Below are 23,212 nucleotides of genomic sequence, written 5' to 3'. Positions count from 1 at the left end.
TCTGATGACTCACAGACCTGTACCCCTGAAACAAATAATACATTATATGTTAATTTTTTAAAAAGTATAAAGTCAGTTGTACTATCCATTTGATCAACTGTACATTTATTATTATTATTATTAATTATTATTATGAGACCAAAATGTTATTTTAAGTAATAAAGGAATATCCATATAATGTAAAATTTCTGTAGATAAAACATCGAATATAGAGCTGAGTGATAAGGTGTATTGAAATAAATATGTTAGACTTGTAAATTTTTCTAAAGGGTCCCCAAAACCCAAGAAATTATCATTTTCAGAAATGCTTTTTCCATCTGTTTTCCAGAACTGTGTATCTCTATTGCCTACTATATTTTCTGGATACTTTGTATAATGATGCAAATTTCACATTATTCTTTTTAAAAAGATCACCTCTGCCCCCTTTTTTTTCTTTAATGCTTTTACTTAACAAGACCAGCATCATCACTCATGTTTGGTAGTTCTGTCTTCTCTTCTCCTGTGTGCTTACAATTTACAAGTTCTTTTGCAAAGAGCTTTGATATTCCAGAAAGGGGGGGGGTGAGTAAGGTGAAAAAGAGAGTATTTAAGTAAGTGATTTGCTACTTTCTTAAATTACCTATAATAGAAAAAAAAAGTTTTGAAATTATTTTCTTATGTGACTTAAAAATATAGCCTTCTGGCTAGAAATATACAAGGAACTGTTCCTAAGTCATGTCACCTTGTTATCTTTTTCAGGAGTTATTACCAATAAAAAAGAATTCTCAAAGAAGTCTAATGACTTTTGCACCCAAAGGTGCATTTTCTATAACTAATTGGTTTGTTTCTTGATCTTTGAACAAAGCCCTTGACTATAATGTTGGCTGTTCCTCGGTTACTTTTAGTGCTCATTGTGCAGGAAATACACAAATGGAGACTATTATGTTATTTTGGTACTTACTCATAAACAAGGTCCATGCCATTTCAGGTTTTGAGTTACAGGAAGGCCTACTCTGCATAATCATGTGGGAAACCCATTTTTAAACCTTAACTTCAAATAAATCAGTATGTGCGTACGTAGAAAACCTAACCAAGAGCTGGTAAAGCCCAGGGGATCCTGCTGTGCTGCCCTGGGCTCATGGTCCTTGTGTGCACATTCTAGCCTCTGCTTTGACAGTGAGCTTAAAGAAGGTGTCACCTGCATATGGCACAGGACATACACGAGTGTAGACTTCCTTTCTATCAAATAAGTACTCTGATTTTTAGCATTCATAAAGGCTGTCACTTGGACCCATATTATGTCATTTCCTATAACTGATTGGGATTCATTAGGTGGGTTATTCTCTGATTCTACTGGAGAAAGCATAACAGATATTCCTTCATGGCGTCAGCCTACCTTTTCCTCAGGAAGTGCAATGCCCTTGAGTTCTTTTTGCTTTATTTGGATGTGAGCCATTTTGTTGTACTGCTTCTAGACCCAGGATATCAGCAAATCTGAACTGGACCCTGTGTGGATATCAGATAACCCTAAAACCAAGGCCAGGCTAAGTTGCCATTGGCTGACATTCAGGACTCAGGCTTACATGTCCATTGACCTGCATTGGTAAGCCGTGTCCCCAGAATTCAGTCACATTCACTGAATTATCAAAATAGATCATGAGCTTTTTGTTGCTTGTTCTGAAATTACACGCTTGATTTTAAAAATAGTTTGTATCTTCTCACAATCCTTTTTGGAAAAGAGAGAATTTTCAAATAGTGTAAGGAAAATTCAAGTATGAATATGTTAAAATAATCACTGGATTATCAAATGTTAATATACCTACAGAATACAGTAGAGAATATTGTTAATTATTTCCCTAGACATTTTTTAAAAATTTTTCCTGAAAGAACACACGTGGAAATACTCTTTTTATTGAATGGTGGTTATCTATTAACTCCAGATTCTCTTTCTCTTTCTCCATTTCTCACCTTTCATTCCATTATATTACCCTGCATTTTCCTTTTCTTTTATTTTTGTTTATGTTAAAAATGCCACTTCCCTTTTTTAATTACTTTTTACCCAGACACTTCTGAAGTTGATTTATTTGTTATTAATGCTCCATACACTCCAGTGCCAGATCCCACTCCCATGATGCCCCCTGTGGGAGTTCAGGCTTCCATTCTGAGTCATGACACCATAAGGATCACATGGGCGGACAACTCACTGCCCAAACACCAGAAGATCACAGATTCCCGGTACTACACAGTCCGATGGAAAACCAACATCCCAGCGAACACCAAGTACAAGGTACCGGCACATTTGCTCTGGGTGGGAAAAGCTAACTCTTGATATTTCCCAATTCTAAAGTTCTTGATTCCTCTACTTCCAGAATGCAAATGCAACTACTTTAAGTTACTTGGTGACTGGTTTAAAAGCAAATACACTGTATGAATTCTCTGTGATGGTGACCAAAGGTCGAAGATCAAGCACATGGAGTATGACAGCCCATGGGACCACCTTTGAGTATGGTATGTGTTATCTGAATCTTAATACATGGCATTTCTTTTCTTTGTAAGACGTGAAAGCCAGTGGAAGAAAGACTAGTGTTAGGCGACATTCCTAGTCATGAGACTTCTCATCACCTGCTTCTACTACCTGAGGAAAGAATCGAAGGTGTGAATTAAACCACTTACAGAACATAGTGAGCAGCACAGCTGGAGCTCCGGGTTTGCTTTTCCAGCTGATGAATTATGTTTTCTTCATGACTGAACAAGAACATTACCAAATAATGGGATGATCGAATGCAAAGGATGCTAGATTTTAGAAATCAGGGGACTTGAGTTCAGTCCTAGGTCAACCAAGTACTGACTGCATAAGTCATCCATCCAGCCTGTTGTTTCTTCCACCTGTAAAAGAGGGGTGACAATAACATCTGCTTTTCCTACCCTATAGGCTTCTTGTAAGATAAAATGAGCAGATGAGAAAGCAGCTGGCAGTAAGAAAGCACTGTGCAGATGTAAAGGATTAATGTCATTAATCCTGCTTTATTGCTAAATTGAGGTAGAAGAAACGTGAAGTGACCTGCTCTTGACCAGCTGCCAACACCAGGCTGGCTAGAGGCTCAGAACCTTACCAGAGAACCCCAAAGCTGCCCTAGCAGCTTTCTTATAAGTAGTATCTGCTAAAATCCCATTGGGGGGCGCCTGGGTGGCTCAGTGGGTTAAGCTGCTGCCTTCGGCTCAGGTCATGATCTCAGGGTCCTGGGATCGAGTCCCGCATCGGGCTCTCTGCTCAGCAGGGAGCCTGCTTCTCTCTCTCTCTCTCTCTCTCTCTCTGCCTGCCTCTCCATCTACTTGTGATTTCTCTCTGTCAAATAAATAAATAAAATTCTTTTAAATAAATAAATAAATAATCCCATTGGGGCAGCCTAATATTTTGTCTGTAAGTAAACATGAAAGATAAAAGACACTGAAGCAAATTAAGGGGAAAGCAGGCCATCCAAGTTTGCAGTTCTCTTTGCCTTTTGCTCATTCGTAGGCCTGCCCTTCTCCCTCTTGTACTCTTTCTAGCATGGGCTTCTGTGCAACCATCAGGAGTCTCTGTCCCTTCCAGCCTCATATGGCCTTTTTTTTTTTTTTCTGCCTATATATAAATAATGAAAAAGTGGAGCTGCCAAGACTTCTGGACTGGGCCTGACCCTAATGTCTTTGTGTCTCCTGCACAGTTGATGGACTTCCTACAGAGAAAAGGATTGCATCTGGAGAGCTTAGAAATAACAAAAAAAGTTTAAATAGACCTTGGGTTTTGAGTTTGCCTTCTTTGCTAGCTTTAAGAATATCTTTTTGCTTCATTCCAATCCGTTAGTTAATAAATAATGGTATGTATTCTCTCAGGATGTCTGCATTTCACCAGGCTTCCTTCCATTTTATGCTAGGAAAATTCCAGTATTTTAGGAAGAGTAAATTTGAGGATGTACTTAATTTACTCGTTATCCTATATGGATATCCATAACATGGAAATACAAGAAATGCAGTGTTGTTTTTATTCTATTGGTGGTGTTTCTTAAGTAGCTTTACATTTCAGAGCAATAATCTCAATAGTTGAGATTGAGAGTGAAAACTTAAAAACAGCATTTTTTCACTCCACACCTAAGGTGAGTCTTTGAGGGAATAGGGGGTTTCACACATTATATTTTGTTTGGAGAGACAACTGTAAGTGAAAGAGAAAATTATTTTACACTTGAAAATATTCTAATAAAATAATCTAAATATGGGGAGGTGGGATAGAATGTCATCTTGAGCAAATTACGTAACATTTTTCATTGTCAATGCCCTGATCTGTCAAGCAGGGATAGTGGTAAATTGCCTTTCAAGTTGCCACAAATATTAAGTGAAATACTATTTATAAAATGCCTGGTATAATGTGGATACTTGGTAGTTAACTACAAAGGTCTTTTGATATCCCTACGTAAGAATCCTATAAATTCTTGACCTCCAGCCCAAGGTGACAGTTCTATAGCCTCATAGTATGGTGTTTTTTTCTTTGGTACTTTGCATATTCTTCTTTTTATTGGATCTATTTTATAGGCAGACTATGAGTTCTTTGAGCCAGGAGGCTTTAGCTTTTTTGCATTACACCTCTTATTGCACCTTTTAAAAGGAAAGTGTTGCAGAAATGGTGAATGAAACTGGAATGGACAAGAATTATTGACAGTCTTGTTATTTTGTAGCTCCTACTTCTCCACCCAAGGATGTGACAGTTGTGAGTAAAGAGGGGAAACCCAGGACCATAATTGTAAATTGGCAACCTCCCTCAGAAGCCAATGGCAAAATTACAGGTAAGATGCCTTTGAGTGTGTATCTGTTCTCTGCTGGGCAGAAGCACTCCAGCCCAGGACTGTGTGGTTGGAAGAAGTGGGAGTCCAAACGTTGGCTTGATCATTTTATGAGACTCAGGAAGTCAGGGTGGTCCTTGAAAGTGGACCAAGGGGGTGTTTGCTCATAGTAATGTAAAAATGAATTGCAACTCACTGTGTGAAAGTGTGATAGGTGATAGTACATTAGACAATCTTTGGCTACAGTGGAGCCTTACGGACATATTTATTTTCATCGGAAAAGCTGTTCTTCTCTGCCTCTGACTAGATGATTTTTAGAGTTAAAAATCAGAATGCCTGATTCTACAGGGTAATACCCAGTAAATACAGATCCAGCTCTTTTAACCTGAAGCCCCCAAAAGCCCATTAGACTTTTAATTCCATTTTTCCCCCACGCCTGCTACTTCAGCTTCCTGTGCTCTAACACTAGAGTTAGAAGTTTGAATCAGCCTAGGTCTTTGAAGGGACCTGGGATTTTTCCTTGGTCTTCCAGAGAACTTTCCACAGTAGAGGACACTATGCTTTCCTCAGCTTCATCAGGGAGGAAAGCCTGACTGGATTTAGCTGTCAATTATTCCCCTTGGAACCTCTGCTTTATGTCGCTACAGCTTCTTAGGATACATCCTAAGGAGCAGGCATTTGCTTTCTGAAGTTCCTTTGTATGAATAAGGGGGCTGAAAGCATGAATAAGGAATGAATAAGGATGAATAAGGAAACTGAAAGCATTTCTTAATATTGTTCTGCTTAGACTTTCAGTTAGAATTCCTTCCCATAAGGTACCATTTTTTAGGTTTTTGATCTTACCTCTTCCATAAAAGAATGAAGCATGACTTGACCTGGATTACATTTTATTTTGTCTTTAAAAACCAGTGCATTTTTGCACTGTGTAGGTCAGGTAGGCATGTGGTTGTCTCTTCTTGCCTCCACCATAGAGAGTGACTGCCCCCTGGTGGGAGTCTCCGGTCATGTTTCCCTGTGGCTTCACTCCCTTCCAAGTGTGGGAGAGCTTTAGTAAAAGGTACCGCCCACACCTCCCAGGTCTGCCAGAGTTTTTCTCCGGGGAAATCATACTGGTGAGGGCTAAAGCAGCACGGTGGGCCAGTGTTGGTTTTCAAAAGTGCATTATTTTAATCGTAGACCCTTGGTGGGTACATTTTTCAAACATTAAGACGTTGAAGTGATTGGGTTGTTTTCTTAGTTTCTGAGAGTTCTTAACCCTCTTTTCTTATTGTAACTACTTTTATTGCTTTAACTGCTAATACAGATGTTAACTTACAGCCTGGCAGTGTTGAAATTATGGTTTTTCTCTATATGATGTTTAGAGTAGCATTTTGAATGCATTTTACTATTGGCTTTTAATCAGTAACTGGTTCTGTATTTGTATATGCTATAAGATATGTCTTTATTGACTTACTGATTCCAAAAGAAAAGGCAGGAATAAGATATCTTTTCTCATTTCCTCCTTTGGACAGGTTACATCATATATTATAGTACGGATGTGAATGCAGAGATACACGACTGGGTTATTGAGCCTGTTGTGGGAAACAGGCTGACTCACCAGATACAAGAGTTAACACTTGACACACCATATTACTTCAAAATCCAAGCTCGAAACTCAAAGGGCATGGGACCCATGTCTGAAGCTGTCCAGTTCAGAACACCTAAAGGTAAAGCTCCACTAAATAGTGTTTTATTCCGTGTCTCGTTAGTGGGGCCATGCTTGCACCTATCACTGTAGCATATAGAGACTATGGAGAATACAAGAAGCCCTGATGGTGAGCTTATGAACCGAAGTGTGAACATTTACCTCAAAATGATCCCTCACCCACCCATTGACCACAAGTCAGTGCTCCCTAGGTTACTGGGCTAACTGTGTCACATACAAGGCTGTTCAAGGCAGGTGAATGGCAGCGATCTCAGAGTTTTTAACCAGTCAGATCAGATGCGATGCTCTTGGTTCTGAGGTAGCGTAATAGCATATTATTGTGATGGATATTTCCCTTTCAACACATGCAGGCTCTTAACCTGAAAGTCTTACTTGTGGAGAGAAAGACACTAACAAGAGCTTTGAAGAAAACTCTAGATGAGACAGTGAAGATAAAGTACTGAACAAAGTGAGCCTAGGAATAAAGTTAGTTGGGGACTGAGTCTGTGGAAATGTGGAAATCATGTATGGATTTCTTTTCTGTTAGCACTGAAACTAAGACTCGATTTGTTTGGAAGTTTGTGGGGTTTTATTTTTTTTCCTTTAAAAATTCTGCTTGTCCCACCTTCAAAGCTTGTGATCCTTGCTCTTGTTTTTTCTCCCCCTGTGCTTGGCCTGTTAGCGGACTCCTCTGATAAAATGCCTAATGATCAAGGTAAATCAGTAGATGGCCTCTCTCTCCTTTCCTCTCTTTTGTGACCTACTCTTACTAGCATTTTGTTGTTTTTGTTCCTTTTTTTTTCCCCCTGAAAATCAGTACTGTGTGTTAAAATCCACATTATTCATTGGCCAAAGTGGAGTTGAGTCCATGTTTGTGGCACTTGGGGTATCTGAAAAGCTGGGAATTGACTTAGGAGCTAAATAGGGGGAAACTGAGGAGAGTAAATGAAGTTCTTCAGCTGTAGGAGATTGGCCTTAAGTGTGGGTCCCTTTGTCCTCTGTGCTATGATATTGAAATTCTGTAACCATGATAGGCATTTGGACCAGTATGACAGCAAACAGTTTGTCATACTCGTAGCATCTAGGATTGCATTAGTATCTCTAGATGAAAAGTGGTAATCAAATTCCGCAAATACCCTATTTTCCTCCCCCACCCGGACCAATAATCTACACATTTACCCTACTGAATTGTGTGATAATCTGTGACAGAATTAGTACTATTTATTCTGTTAAATAAGCTTAATTCAGAGCTCTTTTTCTGTTTCTTCCCTTAAATACATCTGCTCATTTTAAAAGAGATAGGAACAATTTAAAATGGAAAGTTAGAAAGTATAGGCCTGAGTGTCACCATTCTCGAAATTGTGTCAGCATAGTTTTTCCACTGTAATTGAGATGGTGAAGAGGTAACTGAACTGTGGTTTTCATCTCTGAGGAGTCAGCTAAAGTTGGTATCTGTTCTCTATACTGAGAGCAATGGAAGTAAAGTTGATCGTTGCTTTCAAGGTTTAAGAGTAGTTTTTAGAAGGTGCCTGGGTGGCTCAGTGGGTTAAGCTGCTGCCTTCAGCTCAGGTCATGATCTCAGGGTCCTGGGATCGAGTCCCACATCGGGCTCCCTGCTCAGCAGGGAGTCTGCTTCCTCCTCTCTCTCTCTCTGCCTGCCTCTCTGCCTGCTTGTGATCTCTCTCTGTCAAATAAATAAATAAAATCTTTAAAAAAAAAAAAGAGTAGTTTTTAGAAATAAAAAGTCTTGGGGTGCCTCACTGGCTCAGTTGGTGGACCATGTGATTCTTGATCTTGGGGTTGTAAATTTGAGTCCTACATTAAATGTAGAGATTACTTAATAAAATCTTTTATTAAAAGATTTTTTAAAAAGAAGAAGAAGAAAGAAGTTGTCTTTGGATCTTGTTAATGGCAAGGAAGAGTCAGACTTGAGGCTGCCTGTTTCAGGGCTTTGGAAATATATTTGCACTCAATGAGTCTTTTGTTGTATGTTGGATGTGTGTATGCGTAAGGCACCCTAGTGATGGTGGACATTTTGACTCAAGTGTGAGAACAGGAAAGTAACTATACTGTGTGCACATGGAGTACAAATGTGCTCATTGTTCTCCCCCCACTCTTATCCCCACTGGATAAGCCAGAGTCTTGCTTGTGCCACTCCTCTGGCCTTTAAAATTCTTTACCCGTAGTTCTTTTTGGTGTTTGGTTAATCCTTGGAATTTCTATTCATAGGTTATATTTAAAAGAAAAAATACTGGGAAATAGGGGAATTAAACCATTTTATTTTATTGGCAAAATATACTCTTTGGCAATTATTTACACAACATGATACTCTGGATAGTTGGGCTCATGTGTGGGCTCCCTGAAAAGTAAGCACACTTAAATCTGAAGAACCTCATGGGGGCTAAGCCATCTCCTCCAGCTAGACTTCATCCCAGTGAAAAGAGCAGCTGGACCCCTAACATACAGTGTGTACCATTTGGGAGCAGTCATGGCCACGGAAGTCAGGGGATGAAGGAACAAGTATGGACAACAGAAAAAGAATCAGGGACTGAGTTTAATATGCCCTTTTGGGTATGCAACAACTTCTGTTCCTTTGGGAGTTTTGAACTTCTGGAAACAGAAAACATTGTTTTCATCTCTGTATTTATTCTGTTAAGTGAACTATATACAGAAATGTTCAGATTTTAATTTTTCATTTAGTCAACTCTGATATGACATTAGCTGTAATGTTTTATAGAAACGCATCTAGTTTGTGTATTTCTAGTAAAGCTTTATTTGTAGAAATAATTATTTATAAGTGTTTTCTGAAGCTTCATGCTCTGTGCCTCTGCAAAGAGAAAGGTGATGTTCTTCCCTAAAACTTTATTATATATGTGATAATAGTAGCTAACATTTGTTGAACATTGGCTGTGTGTCAGGCAGTATTCAGAATATTTTATAGGAGTAAATTTCCATTTAATCTTCAACACAGTTTTGTGAAGTAGATACCATTATTATTGCTGTTCTGCGATGAAGAAACTGAGACTCAAGAATAATGAATAACTTGCCAGAAGTCCAGTACGTGGTAGACCAGTATTCAATGCAGGCAGTGTGCTCTGTTAACCATGAGCAGCTTTGACTTCACAGTTCTTTCACACCTTCTTCAGGAGGAATCCAAACGTTGGATTGACGAATGCCTTTGCTGTATTGGGAAAGGATTCCTTCTATTTGCTTTTCCCAAGCAACTTTTCCTATAAATGTGAAGCATAAAGTTCAGGACCAAGAATACAAATTACTAAAAAGAAAAAAACCTGATCTTTGTGTTTTATGAAGTCTGTTTGTGAGGTGGTCCCAAGCCCAAGATCAGCAGCCTCACTCATTATATTTTATGACAGTGAATTAGGAGATGGTATCTTGGTGAGCAACAAGAGGGAAGACTTTGTTTTTCCATCCTTGGGTATTTGGGTAACTGAGCAGGAACCAAGAACCGATTTGAACTTCCACATACCTTCCTGCTCCTGCTTAGGGTATCCTTATATTGGAAAAGGCAGCTTTATAATTTGGGGGGAAAATCCAAACACTACTGACACCTACTAGGAGATCAACATAGCCAAGTCCTTTAGAAAAGTCCACTTCCATAATGCAGAAGTCAGCCTAACTGGTCCCTTGATTCCTTTTCTGAGAGAAGCTACTTTTGCCAAAAGTGCTCTGAGTGGTCTTGCAGGAACTGTTTCCTGGGCGAGAGAAATGTGTGTGCTCCCACCATGTGAATAGCAAGTGGCAGTCTGTTTCCACACTAGATACAGCCATGGCCCAAGGGATACAGCCTTTCAGATGCCTCATTGCATAGAAAGCTATACCTTAGTTTGCTTTGCACAGCCCATTTTGTGCCCTGTTGTTTATGTGCTACTTCATTTCCTCATGGACAGAGTAGACTGAAAATAATTTTTTTGTAGAAAACATTCACTAGCTGTGAAGTCGACTCATCCCACCAATGGCTTGGGTCATTACTGACATGATTTCTTCTCCTTCAGCCTCAGGGTCTGCAGGAAAAGGAAGCCGGCTGCCAGACCTAGGATCCGACTACAAACCTCCAATGAGCGGTAAAGCTTTTTTGCCCCCCTGTGGGCATGACATGGTTTTGCTTGAATTTCGAAATGTCTTTTGTAGTTTTCTCTGTGGTGGGTTATACCATGTTAACCTATTTTCTTTTATTCAGTAGAATTAACTTTAGGCATTTTGGGGCAAAAGTCTGCTAAACTACTGTAAACCCATTCATTATCCATAAGTAAGATCGTTTCCCCCACATACCCAACTTAAAGTAAGATTAGTTCTAAACAAATGAGTCTTCCTTTGTGCCACTGCCTGCCTCTAGAAAAGAATTAGAATCTTGTTCTCAAAAATAAGCCCTCTAATGGGATTATCTATCACCTAGAATAAGCCAAAGAAATGCTTCATGACTTACTGTCCACACTGCTTACCACAGTGTTTTAATTTGGGAATTCTAAAAAATTCTTCCCACTCTCCTAGCCAGCTTAAGAGCTGGTGCCTTCTAACTCCTTAAATGATGGCACCTACTTCTCTACAGAACTTCACTATTTATAAGTTACTTTCACACCCGAAATTATATTTGATCTTCATAACACTGTAAAGCACAGAGAACAGATATTCCCATTTTACACATTAAGAGACTCAGTGGAGGGGCGCCTGGGTGGCTCAGTAGGTTAAGCCTCTGCCTTTGGCTCCAGTCATAATCCCAGGGTCCTGGGATCGAGCCCCGCATCGGGCTCTCTGCTCAATGGGGAGCCTGTTTCTCCCTCTCTCTTTGCCTGCCTCTCTGCCTACTTATGGTCTCTCTCTCTCTCTCTCTGCCTAATAACTAAATAAAAATAAAAATCTTTAATAAAAAAAAAAAGAGAGACTCAGTGGAGAAGTAATGTGCCTAAACCCACCCATTAATTATGGAAGTCCTAGAACCAAAATCCAGGGCTTCCGACTCCTGATTGTGACGTTTCCACTGTCACACACAGCCTAGTAGGCCTGGGGTTCTGTACCAGATATGGGAATCTGAGTCCTAGGCTGAGTTCTAGGACTCTGCACTTTTCCTCCTAGGATGCGTGTGTTGTATTTATGTGCAGTCCATGGTATAATATTCAAGGCTGTGAGGAAAGCAGCTGTTTTCTTGTTTTTCATTTATACATTCATTCATTCACCCATGTTTATGAAGGTTCAGGTTCAATGTAACAGGCTATGTATGGGAGCAAAAGCAGTGAGTAACAAAGCAACTGGAAAGGGAAAGCTTCACAGAAGAGGGGAAGTCTGACCCAGATATGAAAGGATGCGTGGAAGATGGCTAAATGTCACGGGGCAAGGGGTGTTGAGCATTTCAGGAAGCACCAACAGCATGTGCAAATGCATGGCAGCCAAAACCAGCCAGCTCTCTCCAGGGATCACACCGCCTGGAGGCAGGCTGGAGATTTTCGAATTAGATGAGGTGGAGGTTAGAACCAACCTTCCAGAAGCTCAGGTACCATTGCTGCAAAATGTGGGCTTCACCCTGCTCATAGCATGTGTAAGACACCTTGTACCACGGGTGAGCTGTGATCTCCGTTCCTTGAGTACCGACTGTTACGACTCTGGTGAATGAAGAAAGAGTTGGGGCTGAGATAATGAAGTCAGAGAGAGTGGTTAAGCAGCTATTGCAGTAGCCCATATGAGGCTTGAGAAATGGCCTGTCATAATGTCCCTGGCAGGACCTGCTCCCTCGGCAGCTCGCTCTCACCCTGTCTTAATGGGAGCTTTCAGTCCTCTCAGAAGCCAGAGGGCAGATATAGTTAAGTGGGAATTCATCTCTGGCAGGGGAGAGCTGCCACCACCACCTCTGCAGGCCCCCACGCCCCAGCTCCCCAGCTCTGAATGCAGGGCCTTCCCCACCACACACCCTGCCCAATAACTCAGCACTGTTCTTAATAAAAGCTTTTCAGTTAAAGGCCCAGTATGGTCTAACTTTATTGGCCCCTAGTTCTGTAGTCTTTCCCAAATGTAAAAATGTTTTATTAAAGTTCAGTATGTACAATTTAAGTTGTCTATCTGCTTACTTTTTTTCTCAGAAATGAGGAATAAAAACAATTAAACCAAATGGAGAAGAAGAAGCTCTCAAGCCCTCCTAAATCAGCCCAGATTTTAGCACTGTGCTTAGATGTAGCCTATAAAAGCCATACGACCAGAAGCTGGGAGGTCAGCTAATGCAGTTATGGAAGGGGCTCCCACTCTAAGTACACCTTGAATTAGATAAAAAGTTTATAAACCAGGGTTGTATTTGGGAATCAGATTCCCAAGCCATAGCTTCATGTTAGGGATTTCTTCCCCAGTCTCCCAGACTTGTAGAAAGATTCTTCCTAAACATTTCTAGAAACTAAATACTCATTACTTGGTAAGGCAGCTCTGACTGTTGAACAGGAGAGAGAATAGCTGGAAAGAAAGATATCAGCTGTCAATGGCAGTCAGAGCCGTGTGGTGGGATTTCCCATGTTTTATAAATGAGCATGTGTGACTTTTATAACGAGGTGGGAAGGGAAGAAATGTGTTTCAGAAAATAGAAGAACAAGAGTTCGAATACAGCTAGATTACAAGAGGCCTTGATACAAAACGGCCCTCATCCTGTAAGCAACGAGGAAATAAAACAGGAAGAAAAAGAAGCTAAGTTTCCTCAGGGTCTTCAGTGATCTGGCCTCTGCCTTTTCGTGCTCACTCTCTTCCCTCTAACTTTGCTTCTCTCCCCTTGCTTGAGCAACATTGCCGCCTTTCTCTTCCCTTCCCTGCCAAGCTCATTCCTGCCATAGGATCCTTCCACTAGCTGTTCCGTCTCTCGTGAACATTCTTCCTCCAGATCTTCGCATGGTGGGATCTTTCTTGTCACTCAAATCTCAGCTCAAATGCCATTTCCTCAGAGAAGTTTTTTCCAACCACTCGGTCTAAAATGGCCACCCACTCTGTATCATATCCCGTCATTTTATTTTTTTCTTAGCAGTTATTACTAATAATTTCTTGTTTATTTTCTGCCTGTACCCCAGCAATCATATCTTTGTTGTACACTCTTGCATCCTTAGTACCTAGAACAATGCCTGGCACATAGTAACTACTCAGTTAATATTTGTCAGACTAATGCATATGTACAGATCTACTCTTTCCTGAAACTGATTAAGAGAATTAACTTTGCAAAGACTATATTTATAAAAGCAGACTGTATTTTTCTTTTTCTTTTCCCAGACTGTATTTTTCAAGTAATTTTTGTGATCTCAGACATCTGAATGTGGAGAAGAACTTAGCTTTCTCTGAATGTACATTTCTTAAATGCTTTTGAAAATCATGATCTAAATGATTTACAAATGATGCTTTATAAGACAAATTTATGCATAATATGACATAAGATACCAGGCGGGGGGCAGGCCCTTCATTTGTCCAAGTATAATGTTTACTTTAATTCAGGAAGCCATCACTAAACACAGCTTTGTGCAAGACACTGTGTTAAGAACTGTACATAGCACATAAACTTGGCTCTGTAGATTGCATGAGACACTTGTATCCAAGGCAATGAATGTATTACAGAGACTCTCACATGAAGTTTCCATACTCTGAGTGTATGCATTTTTTGAATTCTCGAACTCTAACAGACGTACCGGTTTTCCCTCTACAGGTAGTAACAGCCCGCATGGAAGTCCCACCTCTCCCTTGGACAGTAGCATGCTGCTGGTCATCATTGTTTCTGTTGGTGTTGTCACCATTGTGGTGGTTGTGGTCATTGCTGTCTTTTGCACCAGGCGCACCACCTCTCACCAGAAAAAGTAAGGAGCCCCAAATGTGGCCCATGGTTTTTGTTATCTATTCTTTTGTTCCTCTGTGACTTCTGTAATTGGAGTTGTACAAAGAGATTAAACATTCAGTATAGTTGACCCTTGAACAATGTAGGGATTAGGGGTGCTGACACCCCCCATGCAGTCAAAAATCCACATATAAATTTTAAGTTTTGACTTCTGCAAACTATGAGTAGCCTACTATTGACTGAAAGCCTTACTGATAAACTATTAACACCTATTTTGTATGTTATATATTATATGTAATACATATTATATATCACATATGTAATATATATTATAGACAAAATTTTTTTTATTTTTACAAAAAAGAAAGCTAGAAAAAAGAGAGTGATTAAGAAAATCATAAGAAGAGAAAATACATTTACAGTGCTATACTGTATTTATCAAAAAGAGTCCACACATGGATACCAAGCATTAACCCTAATCCTACATCTGGAAAGTGGGTTCCTGAACACATGATAAGAAAAGCTGAGAAGCAGCCCAGTTATTCTGGAGAAGACCCCCAAATATTTAAGAATTGGTGGTATTTCTGAAAATGGATGTAAAGGTAAAGATAAAAACAGAAAGAAAAATTGAATATCTGTTAAAGCATATTTAGAGCCCCCAAATCCCTTCTTTGCCTCAGCCCAGTAGATGGCTGCATGTCTCTTACTGCCCAAGGAGAAGTCTGGGGTTTTATTCTCTGGCAAGATCTCTGAACTATAGAGTGTCAGGTACATACACTAGCCCAAACCCTAACCCCTACCTGTAACCCTCTAGAGAGGTCTCTCAATTGCAGGATATTAGGCACATACCCTCTTGCTGGCCCCAACTCTAACCCTGGATATGAGGAGGAAAAAAGGAAGATGTAGTGAGTGTGTGTGTGTGTGTACACACACACTGAAATACGCAGCCATAAAAAAGAGGGAGATCTTGCCATTTGCAACTACCTGGATGGAGCTAGAGAGTATTACGCTAAGTGAAGTAAGTCATTCAGAGAAAGACAAATACCATGTGATTTTTCACTCTTGTAGAAATTAAGCAAAACAAATAGGCAAAGGGGGAAAAAAAGAGGCAAACCAAGAAAGAGACTGTTAACTACAGAGAACACACTGAGGCTACCAGAAGGGAGGTGGGCAGGGGATGGGTGAAAGAGGTGAAGGGGATTAAGGAGGGCACTTGTGAGGAGCCAATGATGTATGGATGTGTTGAATTACTATATGGTACGCCCAAAACTAATATTACACTGTATATTAACTGGAATTTAAGTAAAAACTTTTTTAAAAGTCTGCGTGTAAATGGACTCCCCAGAGTTCAGTCCCATATAGTTGAAGGTTACCTGTGCACGAAAAGTGATGTTTTAAATATTTGTAAGTGAAATGCAGAATGGCTCTTCTTATAAATGTGTATTGGTGTTCTGGCAGGAAAAAGGTGCATACTCAAAACGGGGGAAGGAAGTTTAATGAGGGGACTGTTTACAGAGTCACAGGTAGGGCTAGGAGACAAGGTAGAGATGTTCAAGGACCAGCAGCCATGATAGGCCACTGTCACCCTTAGGCCTGAGAGGGCAAGAGGTCTTTCTGAAGAACAGAGAGCCACGTTCAGACGTCTGAAGCAGTAGGAAAGGGCTTCTTGACAGGAGCTGGGTGTGGTGGGAGGAAGGTGTCCTCTGCCAGCCTCTAGTGCTGCAGGGAGGGGACAGGATTAAAAACACCTGCTACTCTCCAATCTCTTGCCTGTGTCTTCACTCAGCCAGACCCATCAGAAACCAGGAGCAGGTTGCCAAGTAAGGCAGGTAGAGGTCATTTAACTCAACCTCTTGAGTCACAGAGGGGAGAGGAGAGGTCTGGAGAGGGAAGTGGACCGTGTCCAGCCTTGCCGGTAGCTGCTTTGGAGTACTGTTTGTGTAAGCACATGGTGAGCCAGACACCCAGGAGTTTAGGGGCATTCTTACAGGCTTTTTCATGGCACAGATGCCACCTGAAATGGAAGAGGACCATAGACCTCTTATTCTACATCTAATTTAAGAATATTTTTCAAGGGGTGACTGGGTGTCTCAGATGGTTGAGCCTCCGACTCTTAATTTCAATTCAGGTCATGATCTCAGAGTTGTGACACCGAGCCCCACGTCAGGCTCCACAGTCAGTGCAGAGTCTGCTTGAGTTTCTCTCTAAAATAAATTTTTAAATCCTTAAAAAATTTTTTTTCAAGAAGTGCTACCAAGTGTGAAAGCTTAGGACTGGCAGGTGGGGGGGAGAATACTGATTTTGTGAATAAGATAGTCTCATTTATAATTGGCATATCAAATTAGCAGAGGGGTCAAATGACTGTGAGCCCTGAACTCCTCTGGGATGTTGAGAGTTGTGGTAATTGTCTAGAGCAGATAGCAAGGTGACTCAGTTATAAGATTGTTTGATAACAGCCTATGCTCCTAACTTAAGAGGATCCCTGACCCTAGACAACTTTCACCTCACATACAGCATCTGGCCAGCAAGACAGAATACCAAAAATAAAAAGATTCCTGAGTTACCCCTAATAGCAAAAAACACGTGTGGGCAATAAAATGACTTTAATTGGTGGGTCCTAAAAGATGATAAGATGGAGATATTGCTCCATAAAAGAGAAAGGCAAGTTCACGTCAGTGTTTATGATTATCCCTCAGACTTGGTCTGCCCAAGGCAAGACAATGCATGTGTTTAATGACAATAAATATGTTTGTTTTCAGTATAGAGGACAAGTACAGATTGCCCTGTCATTGCCACTGGATATGGCTTTATGTCACTTTGTGTATGTTTTTGTGAGGTGTTTAATTTTTCTTTTGCCCAAACAAAATAGCTTACCATAGATTGCATTGCATCTGTTTCCCAAGGGAGCAGGGGGCTCCTTTTATAAACTTTCTGGTCACTGCTTCTTAAACCTCTCCCTGTCTCCTTTTGATATGGAAAACTGTTTCCCTTAAACACATCAGCAATGATGTTATTTCTACTCTAGAACTTGTCTGCAGGCTTCTTTGTTCAGCATTTCAAATGTATCTACTTTTATGAACTTGGTTTTATATCTAGTTTCAGAAATCTTGATATCTTTATTTAAAAGAATCTAAAAAACAAAGTGATGGAATTCCTTAGTGCTTTGGGGATTTAAAATTAAAAGTAAATTTAAAGAAGCACTTATTCTTTAGATTGAGAGGTAGAAAAGTGAGTTAGTAATAGGCTCTGTCCTTTGAATCTGCAAATCCTACAGATTTGGGTCCTTTTGCTTAAAAGAATTGTGTCGAGTCTTCATGGGGCTTCTCCTCTCCCTTTCCCAATGACCATCTTTCCAGCCATTCCATGAACCACTGAAAAATATGTATGAGCTTTTCTTCATACTTGTTTTCCCCTCTGAGGAAGTATCTCCCATTTCAATTATAGCTGCTTATGGACACTTAAAATTCAAAGCTGACTGAGTATTTATGGCCTAGCCCCTTAGTGCTTCTCAACACATTCCTCATTCGCTACCTCAACCTTAGCAGATGAGAACTACCTCCAGGTACCACCATATGATCCAAAACCTCCTTCAGTGTACTTCCTCCTACCGGAAGCCAGTTCTCCGTTAACCCTCTGGATCTCAGTGGCTCTCATCTTTCTAAGAACTTATACTTGCTGTTCTCCCCTCCACACAGCTAACCTTTCACTCTCTTAGCTTTGTCTCTTTAGCAAGTAAGTGTGCTTATACCTCTTTTATCTTAAATCATTATAATTACAACCCATATTCTACTCCCCACTAGCTGTTTACAAAGCCATCCTTCCCATCACCACAGAATCTCTTGATTACTGTATATACTCGTGCATTCTTTCATTGCCTGCTGATGCTTCATTTCTTGATGATCTGGATTCTGCTCCTACCACTTCACCGAATTGCTTTTGCTGAGGACCGATGACCTCCATATTGTTAAAGCCAGGAGACATTTTTTTTGTCCTTATCTTAATCTCTCAGCAGTATTTTTAACTCAGCTACTCCTTCCTTCATGAAATACTCTCTTCTCCTGTATGTCATGATTGTATGTTCTTTTTCACATATCCTCATTATCTACCCAGCCATCAGACCTTCCTCGGGACCTGATCCTAGACTTACTTCTCTATGCTCCCCCCCCCCAGTGCTGTCTACTCCCATGGCTTCATTTACTGTCTGCATTCCAGTTACTTCTGTGTTTCTATCTCTGGCCAAAGCCACTCTCTGAGTCTCAGACTTGCACATTCTGTTGCCTCTTCTACGTTTTCTCTTGAATGTCTCAGGGGCACTCACCATGTTCAAGACAGAATTTATAATCTTTTCTGTCAAGCCTGCTTCTACCTCCATTAATTACAATATGAGTAAATGACTTAGCTTCAAACTCTTGCTTCTATGCTCCCGCCCCACCCCACATCATTTATTCACCAAGTCTTGTCATTTCTGCCTCCTAAATAGATGGCACATCTGCCTCTTCTCTCCATTCCACTGTCCTAGACCACTGTCAGTCATGGCTAAGACCGGTGCAGTAGTATCCTAACTAGTCTCCTATTCTTTCCCCCACCCCATAAATCCATTCTTCATACCACAGTTGGAATAATTGTTTAACTCAGAATTGGTCTCCTTACTCTTCTGCTTAAAACCACATAGTGGTTTCTCGTCTCATAGATGGAGGTCAAACTCTTGGCAGGTCTCCAAAAGCTCTTCATGATCTAGGCTACCTTTGCAGCATCATTTCATCATTCTCCACATTGTTCACTGTGCTTCTGCTACTCAGGACTTCTTACGGGCCCTCTGATATACCAGGCTGTTGTGTTCTGCTTCAAGGCTTTGACATAAGCTGATTTAATCACCTGCAAAGCATCTTCTTCCCTTCCTCCTTTAAGTCTTAACTTCAGTGTCACTTCTTTCTCCAGCTTTGTCCTAGCTACCTTATGCCAACTATTAAAAAATAACTATAACACTTGGCATTTCATTAAGCTCAGAATATTTTAAAATAATGAGATCAACATCTGTCTTCCTCACTTGACCAGAAATGCTGAGGGCACAGCAGTCCAGTACAGGGATTGTCTGACATACAGTGGGTACCTAATAAATGCTTATTGAGTGGATAAGTGAGTGTGAGTGAGTGAATAGAGAAATTAAGGCACAGAGAAGTAGGCGCTGTCATCCATTTTTCATTTTTATTCATTTGGTAGTCCTAGATTTGGGTTCCCTGAAATGTTCCCTTCCTCTTTTATGAGCCATAGACTCCACCTCTACTCCAATGTTATATTTCTAATTAGTGTTCTCGCTATATTAATTGGAAGTTGAGAAACCTTCTGCTTTAGAGACAACTTAATTTTAAAATGCTGTCTAGTCTGCTGATAATAAAAAAAAAAGTCACAATGCAGTAGTCAAATATGCCCTTTTATGTATCTTGAAATATGTGTGGACAAAGCAGAGATACATTTACTGTTCACAAAAGTAAACTTCTTTCCCGTCTTCTGTTGTTTTGTATGTGTGTTTTTAGTTTCTGCCTTTACTTAAGGCATCTCTCAGAAGGGCGGTTTTAATCATTCAAGCCTTTTCACAAATAAGTTCAAAAGAGCTACTTAAAAAAAAAGAAACCCTGGGTGGCTCAGTGGGTTAAAGCCTCTACCTTCGGCTCAGGTCATGATCCCAGCGTCCTGGGATCAAGCCCCGCATCGGGCTCTCTGATCAGCAGGGAGCCTGCTTCCTCCTCACTCTCTGCTTGTCAAATAAATAAATAAATAGAAACCCACGTGGGGCACCTGGATGGCTCAGTGGATTAAAGCCTCTGCCTTCGGCTCAGGTCATGATCTCAGGGTCCTGGGATTGAGCACTGCATTGGTGTCTCTGCTCAGTGGAGAGTCTCCTTCCTCCTCTCTCTCTGCCTGCCCCTCTGCCTACTTGTGATTTCTCTCTGTGTCAAATAAATAAAATCTTAAAAAAAAAAAAAAACCCTCTTAAATTTTTGCCTAGGAAGCGAGCTGCTTGCAAATCAGTGAATGGCTCCCACAAGTACAAAGGGAACTCCAAAGATGTCAAACCCCCGGACCTCTGGATCCATCATGAGAGACTGGAGCTGAAACCCATCGATAAGTCTCCAGACCCAAACCCCATCATGACTGATACTCCAATTCCTCGTAACTCTCAAGATATCACACCAGTTGACAATTCCATGGACAGCAACATCCATCAAAGGCGGAATTCTTACAGAGGTGCAGATTGTCCCCAAATGTGGGAGAACTATTTCCATTTAAATCATTTTCCATTTCCTACAGTTGCCTGAATTTGGCGATTCCTACATGAGGTTAGGTTTAAAGAAATGTGTATTGTGAGATTTGGTCAACATCTGATAAAGAATAGATAGTTTGGAAAAACATAGCTTGTTACTGGGGAGAGGTTCCGTGCCCAGATGAGACAGCCTTCTAGATCCGTTAGGTCTCTTCTCAGGTGTCAGCAACTTGATACCGAAGCATTTGAGACAACCTCGCCTATGTCTGTACGTTTCATCCTCTCCCTTCCTTTAGAGTCTGCCTCTCTTTGTGGTGGTCAGAATGTTTTTGGTCTGGACACTCAAACTCCAGACTGAAGCATGGTAGGCGACATTATGTCAACTGCACTGACTCTCAGCAGAGACTCCTCTAATGGGCTCCTGATCATTTTCCTTGTTTTTCACTTCCTGCAGAATCATCTTGTCCCCATTATATTGTTTGCGAGTTCTGACCCCTCCACTGGGAGTGTTTTACCACTGAGGCTGCTTAGTGGCCTGGGGCACACGCTTATAACTAACGTCCATATTTGCTGTCTAGGGCATGAATCAGAGGACAGCATGTCTACACTGGCTGGAAGGCGGGGAATGAGACCAAAAATGATGATGCCCTTTGACTCCCAGCCACCCCAGCGTAAGTGAAACCTCTCATTTCCCCTGTGCTGCCAGTCTACCCAGTTGTCCTGGGGAGCCACTACAAATGATGTCTTTGACTTCATGTGATCCTGACACAAAAGATGACCCACTGAGGCTTTGGCATCTTGGCAAGAAATACCAGACACTTTTGTATTTTGCAATTTATATCTTTCTTGAGATAAATAAGCTAAAAAGCCAACTACCCCAGTCTCCCAGGAACAGAGAAGTAACCAGTCTCCCTAACAGTAAGCACGGCATCTGTACAGGAGGGTGGAGAAGCGTCATTCTAGGCTGGAGCTAAGGATAGCTGGATGTCACAGTATTCCTTAGACTTCCTGACACACATTCAGTGTTGATGGACACCTGTCATTTTTTTAATTAACTGACTTTATATTTTAGAGGATTTTTAAGTTTACAGAACAGAGTTTTTGAAACAAAATTTTTCAACCTTAATTTACCATGCTTCACTTTGATAAACATAAAAGTTACTTGGCCTCCTTTAATAATATTTGAAATTCACAGTAAGTTTGAAAACCAAAAAACAGTGGAACAAACCAATGCTTTTGTTCAAACTACTGTGTCTTCTCCCTTGTCACTGTTTTCAAGGTAGGGAGGCCATTCTGACGGGCTAGCACAGTGGGGCTTTCAGGTGAGGGTCCCCTGTGCCATCCTACAGTGAAAAAGCCACCTACCTACTGATAACAAGTTTTTCCAGTTCTGTACCAGAAGTATTTGTTGTAAGCTGAACAGATACCCAGTAAGCTGTAGCACTGTCAGACACCTAGATTCAAATCCTGAAAGCATCTACTCGATCACTTTTCAGTTTAACCTAAATGAGCTTTTGAGTTTTTTATTAATTTCTTAAGATATCCCATTTCAGAACTCTCAGCCACCTCTCTGTCAACAAGTGACAGAGATTTGAATAGTCACAGATACCCTACACACCAAAGAAGTAAACCATGGCTCCCTATACTTGGAAACTGGTGAAACATCCAGGTGTGTAAATGCACACACACTGTCACACTCACTGTGCACAGACATGTAGATGCTAGATTCTAAAAGTCAGCTTTGGAAGAGAAAGGACTGATTGATTAGCAGGTCATTTCTGTACAAAGTAGGGACCATGATGAAAAAAGAAGGGCCTGAACTTGGAAGCATGCAGGGAAAATCATTGTCTCCCTCTTATGAGAGGTGCCCTGGCTGGGGTCCCAGGTCTAAAAACGTAAGTGTCTGAAAAGGATAAACCCATTGCAGTTGTGTTTGATGTATAGCAGGATGATAAGCAGGACTACTTGTTTGTTTTGTACAAGATTTTAGTTTTACCCAAACTGGCTTCTTTTTAAGTGCTAAGGAGAAAAGATATGTTGTACCAGTTGGTATCAGGTGTTTTTTTTTTTTTTTTTTCATTTTCTTTTTTGGGGGATGGGCAAGGAGTACCCATAAATATACAGTATTATTTAATTTGTGGCTCGGTAGGTGGGTGAGTGAGTGGATTCTTTAATTCAAGATTCTGAAAACAGGTATTCCAGTATGCTGTGACATCTCCTTTTCCCCACCTGGCTCCAGTCCTTTTTCTCAGGCTGCATCTCCTGGAGTCTGCCCCACTGGCCACCCACCTGGCCTTCAGCAGCTGAGCACTGCTGGGAAGCACTTGGCTACACTGGGCGGAGGTTCAGTCAGCCTTGTACAAGGCCTTGCTCAGAAGCGCCAGGACCCAAGGCAACTGACAGCTAGTGACTGCTGGCCTTGTTCTAGGGAGGTGCTTTGACATCATCTTCTTTTTTATATACCCAATTTGGAAAGACTGGAAATGCCTTTAAAAAGAGAAAGTCACTTCTGTTTTTCTGTGCTAGAGTCCTGCATACTGAGAATGCTTCTCACATTGTACTTCCTAGGTAAAAGCCCAGGAGGTTTCTTCTGTTCCCCCTGGCCTTAATTCTAGAAAATACTGATGCTGAAGCTTCCTTTCGGAAAACCACCTCTCTTCCCCTAAAGGAGG

The 23,212-nt window shown here is 40.8% G+C and overlaps 1 protein-coding gene across 8 annotated transcripts in view; it reads left to right on the top strand.

The window, feature by feature from the left end:
• The window catches only part of NEO1 (neogenin 1), a 235,064-nt gene that overhangs the window by 201,329 nt on the left and 10,523 nt on the right, over window positions 1-23,212 (top strand). For 4 of the 8 annotated variants that reach the window (XM_045070807.1, XM_045070803.1, XM_045070806.1 and 1 more), the window contains exons 17-25: window positions 2,043-2,266; window positions 2,349-2,487; window positions 4,689-4,796; window positions 6,305-6,499; window positions 7,160-7,192; window positions 10,491-10,559; window positions 14,153-14,300; window positions 20,286-20,524; window positions 21,119-21,211. In XM_045070807.1, the coding sequence (XP_044926742.1) occupies window positions 2,043-2,266; window positions 2,349-2,487; window positions 4,689-4,796; window positions 6,305-6,499; window positions 7,160-7,192; window positions 10,491-10,559; window positions 14,153-14,300; window positions 20,286-20,524; window positions 21,119-21,211 (1,248 nt within the window). The remainder of the gene's footprint in view (window positions 1-2,042; window positions 2,267-2,348; window positions 2,488-4,688; window positions 4,797-6,304; window positions 6,500-7,159; window positions 7,193-10,490; window positions 10,560-14,152; window positions 14,301-20,285; window positions 20,525-21,118; window positions 21,212-23,212) is intronic. The other 4 variants (XM_045070805.1, XM_045070801.1, XM_045070802.1 and 1 more) reach the window with 3 other exon arrangements.

Source organism: Mustela putorius, unplaced genomic scaffold (assembly GCF_011764305.1).
Source record: "Mustela putorius furo isolate JIRA1106 unplaced genomic scaffold, ASM1176430v1.1 tig00003972_pilon_pilon_pilon, whole genome shotgun sequence".
Classification (NCBI taxonomy): Eukaryota; Metazoa; Chordata; class Mammalia; order Carnivora; family Mustelidae; genus Mustela; species Mustela putorius.
Note: the sequence above shows the minus strand (reverse complement) of the source record. Positions and strands in the feature narration are given on the sequence as shown.